The sequence below is a fragment of the Mustela erminea genome, chromosome 10 (assembly GCF_009829155.1).
Source record: "Mustela erminea isolate mMusErm1 chromosome 10, mMusErm1.Pri, whole genome shotgun sequence".
NCBI lineage: Eukaryota > Metazoa > Chordata > Mammalia > Carnivora > Mustelidae > Mustela > Mustela erminea.
In genome coordinates this window covers 62,393,367-62,401,725 of record NC_045623.1, presented here as the reverse complement: position 1 = coordinate 62,401,725, position 8,359 = coordinate 62,393,367, and the positions used below count along the sequence as shown (strand labels likewise).

At 50.2% G+C, this 8,359-nt stretch overlaps 1 protein-coding gene across 1 annotated transcript; it reads right to left on the bottom strand.

The window, feature by feature from the left end:
* Positions 1-4,771: 4,771 nt before the first annotated feature.
* JUN (Jun proto-oncogene, AP-1 transcription factor subunit) lies at positions 4,772-8,036 on the bottom strand. Its single transcript, XM_032301952.1, has one exon. The coding sequence runs from the start codon at positions 7,050-7,052 to the stop codon at positions 6,048-6,050; it is 1,005 nt and encodes a 334-aa protein (XP_032157843.1). The 5' UTR covers positions 7,053-8,036; the 3' UTR covers positions 4,772-6,047.
* Positions 8,037-8,359: the final 323 nt, after the last annotated feature.

Genomic DNA, 8,359 nt, shown 5'->3' with positions numbered 1-8,359 from the left:
TGGGCCACGGATGGCATATCCCAGGATACTATCTGATTACCTTTGCTCAGATGGTGTGCACATCAAAGAACTTTCTGATGACTAATTCAGTTCCTTGGGGTCCTTGATGTGGAAGCGGGGACGTGCCCTGGATAAGGAACCCAGGATCACCCGGGCATCTGGTTCCTAGAACAACATAGGAGGAGAATATGGTTCTTGAAGCCTAACAGTGGCCCCATCAGCCAGTGGATGAGGAGAGCCTGAACAAAACTCTTAAGACTCACTGGGAGCAACAGTTGCTGAGTCAGTGAGATCCAGCTAGTACCAATGACATAGCCAGGGTAGAGGTACCAGTGGAAGGAGACAGAAGAGAGAAAAGCCCTGTGGAAATGACAGAGGAGCGCACATCACATTGCTCATCACACTTCCTTTGCTCACTCCGCCAGCAAAGCAGGCTGTTTCTCAACCCCTGGGATGCCCAGAACTCTTCCCCACGCTTTCCCTCCTGGGGCACCTGCAGCTGCTGCCCTTCTCATCTGCTCTTCCCCTGAGGAACTCTAGTCATGGAGGAAGTCTCGGTTTAGGTGTTTTTTTGCAGAAAGGCCTTTCCCCCTGGCCCTGCTCAGAAGATTTTTCTCTTTACTTTCCTTCTTTACTGTCTTTGTCGAGGTATAGAATCATACATTAATCGCTGTGTTTTCTATTTACCGGCATCTCTTACCAGAATAAAAACTCCATGAGGGGAGGCATCCTGTGGATTTCACTCCCTGTTGCCTTCCAAGTGCCTGGAACAAAATAGAAATTCAGTGTTGCTTGATAAATCAAATGAGTGTCATACGGATGCTAGGTGTTATGATTCAATTCTCCCAACCTAAGTAAAAACATCGGTCTCTTGGCTTACATCAGAAGGTTTGCATAGTTTGGGTCAATCAGTCCCACTGAGCTTAGTCAGTTCTGGCAGATGGCGTAAAATTAGGTTTGGGTCCTGCAGTGGTGAGATCACAAGCCTTTTTTTCTTTTACATCTGTTTATTTGAGCATCCTGACACTGAGCAGGGAGAAGCGACCATTTTATAAGATGACTTCCCTCCGGATGTCAAGTTGACACAGGAAAACTGAAGTTCGGGACAAGCTGTCGAGGCAAAGTGCGAACTTGCAGATTTCCCTCCTTAGGCCCAGCTTGCCAGAAAGTTGTGTAGGAAGAAATGTGGGATAATGGGGGCCCAGCCTAAGCCATCTTCTTCCCACTTCTCCCCCAACTCCAGGACAGCTTTGGAGACCACAGGCATTCCAAATTAAACTGAATCCTGTCTTTGGTATCACCCTTCCTTCCTGGCATCTTCCCCACCAGTCCATTACCCGAACTGTTACCAGCATGAATCTCTCTCAAGTTGAGAGTCCGTTTCTCTGTGTCCTTCTACATTTCCCTATCACCTGCAAGATAACTACCAAACTCTTAGCATGGAACAGATCCTACTTCACAACCTCACCCCTAAACTCTCCTGCTTCCATTTCTCTTCTCATACTTTCATTCCCAGCTTCTCCAAGCAGCTCACAGCCCTCTGAATGCACCGTGCTCTCCTATTCCACTGTGCCCTCGCATGCAAGTTCCTCTTCCAACCTTTCCTTCCTGGTGAGTCCCACTGGCTCAGCTTACATGTCACCTCTCCCATGAAGTCTCTCCTGATAATGGTTCCTCCTCCCCAGATCTGGCATCTCTTTGTGCTTTATCTGTATGCTCTTCCCCACCAGACTGTGAGCTCCTTGAGAATAGGGATTGTGTCTCGCTCATCACTGAATCCCCATGCTTAGCATAGGTCCTCAATGAGACCCAGGCCCAGGGGCATGCCCTTCTCTGGGATGTCAGACGTCCAAAACCAAATAAATGGGGCCAGGTTCCAGAGTTAGGAAGAAACAATTTCACTTTCTGGGGCCATCCCATATTCTAACATTTTCCCATTTTCCATGACCTTCCACTTGACCCATATAGAAGACCCATGGAGGCAAGAGTAGGGCAGAGTCTTTTTTGGAATTGTCTTTTTTGGTTAGTTCCACCAATGCACATCTTCTCTAACAATCAAAGGACATGGGGAATAGATACTTCAGCATGATCCTTATCTCTATCCAGAAGATGCTAAGCACTAACTTCTAGACCCCTGAGATATATTAACTTTATAAAAAGAAAGTCCTCTCTGCGATTACCAATGAAGTAGGTTTTTTTTTTTTTAAGATTTTATATATTTATTTGACAGAGATCACATATAGGCAGAGAGGCAGGCAGAGGCGGGGGGGTGGGGGGAGCAGGCTCCCTGCCAAGCAGAGAGACCGATGCGGGGCTCGATCCCAGGATGCTGGGATCATGACCTGAGCCAAAGGCTTAAACCACAGAGCCACCCAGGTGCCCCGAAGTAGTTGTTTTTAATAAAGCCACATCTGGAACTATTTTTTATGCTTGCCTAATGGTCATACATTATCCTTGCCCATCCCCACCTCCAAGCCCAATCTTTCAGGCAGACCCATTTTATATAAGGAGGTGCCCACTTGCATTAGTGGAGGGGAGAAGGGACACTGTATGGCTGGAAGAACGTGCTGACAGCTTATTTTAAGAACACTCATTGAAAACTGGGCTTTAGAACACTCACTGAAAATTGACTAGGCTTGAATTTTCTTGGGGTCTTCAATCCATCTGGACTTGTATACCCGAAAATGAATGAAGTATACTTCACTAGAAGAAATTAAGACCCGAAGTTATTTTGGAGGAGGGTTTAAGTTCAATTGCTTCTTCAATCATCACACATTTTAATATCTCCTAGTGCCAGGCACTGTACTAGGAGTCTGGGGCCCACAGATGAGTAGGATAGGGTTCTAGCCAAGAGTCACAGAGGTTCACAATGATAATACTTTGATAAGTGCTACCATATTAGTTTTGATAAAATGTTATGCTCAATGGGAATGTTCATTCCTGAAGACAGAGTTAGTAAGGAAGGCTTCATTGTGAAGGCACTATGTATGCCAAGCCTTGAGGAATGGATGGGATTCATCCACGGGACCAGAAGGAAAGGCATTCCAGGTAAATGGATGAGCACAAATAGAAGCCTAGAAGGGGGGAAAGGCATGAGACTCAGATTCACACAAAAGCAAATTTCTCATAATGAGTGTGTGTAGCCATTAAGCTTGGGAATTATTAACCATTTTTGAGTCATGGAACTCTGTGAAAACCAAATAAAAGCTAATGATTTCTTTCCCCAGGGGACCGTGTATGTGCCCGTGTATGCATGCACGTACACATACATAGAATTTTGTAGACTTTTTCATTGAGTTCATGAACCCTCTGCCCCAATGGGCACAAAGGGTTACAAATCTGTTTGAAATACCCATACATAACACAAATTAGAAGAGAATTAATGGTTTTATGTGGCACTAGCTTCATCTTCTCCAAATACTAGTGCTACCCAAGTAACTTATTGAATGGCAAAATAAAAGTAACTTGTGTGTCTACAAAATTAGCTGATTTTCTGTGTCCCAAGGTCATTGGTTAATGTCCTCTACCACAATGACTTTTCTATCCCTCTTGTTAGAATGATTAGAATTTCAGGGATATACATTTAGAATGTTAGTTGAAATAAACAAAAAGCAAACAAGAGTGGCAATAGGCCTGAGACTCAGGCTCTTTTTTTTTTTTTTTTTTTTAAACACTTGGAGTCTAAAGCGGGGGAGTGGTGTGGCTTTTTCTGTGCTGCTCTGTTGTCTGGCTTAGTCTACCTTTGCAGGTAATTAATTCCCCAGCCTGCTTATTTTTTCTAGTTGGCTCTTGTTTAGCTTCCATAGAGCCCCACCCCAAAGTGCTTTATTGTCCCTCTGCTGACTATTCCTACATATGGTCAAAATCAACTCACCTTCCGGGTTGCTGACATCGGCAAATTCACTGTTTGGCAAACTCTGCTCTGCTCCCAGTAACCCTTTGTTAAAGAAGTGTTATTACAACGGAGTGGATCTGATAGCTAACAAGTCTGTCCAATCTCTTGCACTCTGAGATACACTCCGAAGGAGCAACTCTGTCTGTCTTTGGATTTACAGCCACAGGCAGGATATTAGCACTCTCAGACCTGTTGGGTACTAGAGCACTGCTAATGAGCAAACAGCCCTGCCTCAATTAGTGGTTTGTGAAATATTCCTGGATATCAAATTGCTTTTGCTGCTTGATAATCACACCGGCTCTTGGGATGAAAAGCAACCAAGCAAAAATTGTTCCCTTGTTGCATACTGCCTTGTTGATCTCCCAAGTTGTATCTGTAGACAGAATTTAAGTTTGCCATTTCCCCAGAGCTAAGGTTTGACTTACATAGGTAATCACTGTGTTGGTGTTCATGGTTTCTCTTACGAATCTTTTCGGGTATATAGATTACCATCTTTTAAGGCTATTTCTGTAATAAGGACTTAAATAAGGCTGAATATTTTAGAAACAAATTAAGAAATAAACTGTAGAAAAACCCCAAATGGTAAACTGCTATTGTAGTAAATTGTCTAAGTATAGGTGTTTGTTTCAGAGAGAGAGAAAAAGAGAGAGAGAGAGAGAGAGAGAGAGGCAGTGGAGGAGAACGAATATTTATGAAGCTGGGAGAATGTTTCATCCAGATTGCAAATCGTGTCAACTCTTCCTAAATTCTTAGCTTCTTAATTACCCAGTAACTTCAGATGGCAGTAACGTTAACCCCAGCAACTGAAAAGAAAAGCTTCAGTGTAGAGCTTGGGAAGAGAAAAGTAGTAAAGGGAAAGGAATTCAAGATCTGTTATTGGTATTTGAATACGTTTATTGTGACAAGAATGCTGTTATAAATATTCATAAGCAAAGACCATCTTTTTTATCGAGGGATTGTTAAAGATTCCAAATTGGAAGGATACATCTTCTGTGAAAATCTGCCACTGTTCCTGATTTGAGAGTAAGCAACTACTCTTAAGTTTCTGCTAACATCACAAATGGCCACAGCACATGCCACTTGGTATAATCCAGATTTTAAAATGGACTTCGCAGGGGACTGCCTGTCCCTCTTCACCACAACCTTCCTTCCCTCAGTCTCCAGAAGGACCACACTATCCTCTGTAAGCAACCCTATAGATTGCTGGGGGAGGGAAGAGGGTAAGTTGACAAGGGCATCAGCTACAGTTATCTCAAGTCCAGTAGAGAACAGTTTTCACTGCTTGATAGTAAGAAGCACTGAGAGTGAGGTTAGTTGACTCTCCACTCTTTCAACTTCACCTAGATAGGTAATCCATAGATGATGCAGAAAAGAGGTTGTGGGAGGGGTACTTTTCCAATATTTTATTGCATTTTCTTAAATATCCTTTCTGGAATTTTCAGGAACAAAACATAAAAAAATTATATACTTTATTACAAATGGTAAACTCAGAGTGCTCCAAATCTCTTATTTACAAACAACACTGGGCAGGATACCCAAACAAACAAACATGAAATAACTTACAAAGGCATGAAGCTGTTTATTGACAGTAATCAGCTTTCATCAAATTAAAAAATATATATATGTACATACACAGTTAAGGAAGGCAGGCCAGAAAGAGTTCATCTGCAGGCTCAGCCTCGCTCTCACAAACCTCCCTCCCGCCTCCCCTCCCCCAACCCCCTCCCCTTTGTGTTCTTAAGGAGTACTACAGAAGCAATCTACAGTCTCTATTGCAGTTTGGAACCCCTCCCCCTCCCCCCCTTTAATACTGAATGAGATCGAATGTTAGGTCCATGCAGTTCTTGGTCAATGTTAAAGAAAAGTCTAACGTTCTGTTCGTGCGGGGACAGCCCGTCCGCAAAGCGGGGCAGCCCGCAGGCAGCCGCTCCCTGGCCCCATGCCAAGGGAGGGCGCGCCAAGTCCTTCCCACTCGTGCACACTGGGGGCGCCGTCAGGACGCCGCCCAGTCCAACTTGGATACCCTTGGCTTTAGTCCTTGGACACTTCTTTTCTCTGTCTCTCTCGCTCTCTCAACTTGTCAAGTTCTCAAGTCTGTCTCTCTGTGTAATTTTTTTTTCTCTGTTGTCCCTCAGCCCCCGACAGTCTCTCTTCAAAACGTTTGCAACTGCTGCGTTAGCATGAGTTGGCACCCACTGTTAACGTGGTTCATGACTTTCTGTTTAAGCTGTGCCACCTGTTCCCTGAGCATGTTGGCCGTGGACGCCAGCTCCGAGTTCTGCGCTTTCAAGGTTTTCACTTTTTCCTCCAGCCGGGCGATCCTCTCCAGCTTCCTTTTCCGGCACTTGGAGGCAGCTATGCGGTTCCTCATGCGCTTCCTCTCTGCCTTGATCCTCTCCTGCGACTCCATGTCGATGGGGGACAGGGGCGGCGTTTCCCCGGGCATCTCGGGCACCGTCTGCGGCTCCTCCTTCAAGGCCTGCAGCCGCGGGTGCTGCACGGGGAGCTGCTGGGGCAGGTGGTGCGGCGGCTGCGGGGGCTGCTGCTGCTGCTGGGGCTGCGCGGGAAAGGCCAGGCCGGCAGCGCCGTAGGAGGGCGCCCCACCGCCGCCGCTCAGCGCGCCCGGGTTGAAGTTGCTGAGGTTGGCGTAGACCGGCGGCTCGCTGTGCAGGCTGGCACTGAAGCCGCCGCTGCCGCTGCCACCCGCCGCCGAAGCCACCGCCGGAGCCACCATGCCCGCCCCGCTGACCGGCTGCGCCGCCGACGTGACGCTGGGCAGCGTGTTCTGGCTGTGCAGTTCGGCCAGGGCGCGCACGAAACCCTCGGCGAAGCCCTCCTGCTCGTCTGTCACGTTCTTGGGGCACAAGAACTGCGTGGGGGTCGGCGTGGTGGTGATGTGCCCGTTGCTGGACTGGATTATCAGGCGCTCCAGCTCGGGCGAGGCCAGCTTGAGCAGCCCCACGTCGGGCGAGGTGAGGAGGTCCGAGTTCTTGGCCCGGAGGTGCGGCTTCAGGCTACCCACCGGGTCGGCCAGGTTCAGGGTCATACTCTGTTTCAGGATCTTGGGGTTACTGTAGCCGTAGGCGCCGCTCTCAGACTGGAGGAACGAGGCATTCAGGGCATCGTCGTAGAAAGTCGTTTCCATCTTTGCAGTCATAGAACAGTCCGTCACTTCACGTGGGGTTAGTTTGGGCTGCGCGCAGAAGTTTCGGGGCCGCAACAGCGCGCTGGCGAGCGGGGGACACCCGCGCCTCCCGGGGCCCTGGGCAAGGAAAGTTTCTCGAGAGGCGCGCGCACCCGCCGGCTGTCCTCCCCCCTGCGCCCTGCTCACCAGCTCGCTCCCCAGGCGCTCAGGGTTCAGGTGCCGCCCGCACTCTTCTTGTCAGCTCGCGCGCGCAGCCCGGCTTTGAAAAGTCGCGGTCACTCACGGAGCGCTCTCGGGCGCAGCGGTTCCTGGCAGCCGGCGGACGAATGCGCTTCCCGGCGACAGCGGCCTTCCCGGCGGCAGCAGTCAGCGCCGATCCCGCTGTGGCCGGCCGGCGGCGGGTCTCCGCCGCCCCGACGCCGACGACTGTCCCCTCCTCCGCTGCGAGGGGGAGGCGGCGCCTGGCAGCCGCGGCTCGCGCTCGCCCAAGTTCAGCAACCGGTGCGAGAGAAGCTGAGCGCACGTCCCTCCTCGGTCTCCTCTCTCCGCCGCCTTCTCGTCTTCACCGCCGCCGCCACAGCTTCACGCGCAGCAAAGCTTTGCAAAAGTTCGCTCCGGGACCCGGGCCACTTGTCCCCTGTCCTCCTGGCCAGGAAAGTTCTTGGCCGCTGCAGCCGCTCTCCGGACTTCCCCGGACGGACTGCCGCCTCGCTCCGCGCTGTCAGCAGCTCCCGGGCAGCGGGGCTCTCCTCCTGGGGGCGGCTGGAGAAGGGGCTCTCCGGACGCTCCCCAAAACACCAGCCCCGGAGCCACAGGCGCTAGCTCTGGGCAGTTGGTGAGAAAACAGAAAAGAAAATAGGATTTGCAGCTCGGACACCACTGCCGTCTTGCCTGCCCGTGTCTGCCTGCCTCCCTGAGTCCGCGCACCTCCACTCCCGCCTCGGTGGTTCTGCCACACTCCGTGCAACTCTGAGCCCTTATCCAGCCCGAGCTCAACACTTATCTGCTACCAGTCAACCCCTAAAAATAGCCCATGATGTCACCCCAAGGCCTTCCCATTGGCTCGCGTCGCTCTCAAGGGGGCGGGCCCGCCCGTCGCCATGGAGACCCCACCCTAGAAGATTCTTCTCTAGACCCGCGGAGGCTCACGGGATGAGGTAATGCCCCGCTGCCCTCCTACAGTTGGGCCCTTCTTTCTCCTCCTCTCCCCCTCCCCCTCCCGCGCGATTCGCGCGGGGCTCTTTCCCCTCCCCTCCCCGGCGCGTCTTTCCCGGCCCGCCCGGTGCATTGTGGGCTGACGTCTTGGGGTTTGACTGTCT

Excerpts from the sequence above, each read along its gene's own strand:
- JUN (XM_032301952.1), bottom strand. The coding sequence starts at position 7,052 with ATGACTGCAAAGATGGAAACGACTTTCTACGACGATGCCCTGAATGCC.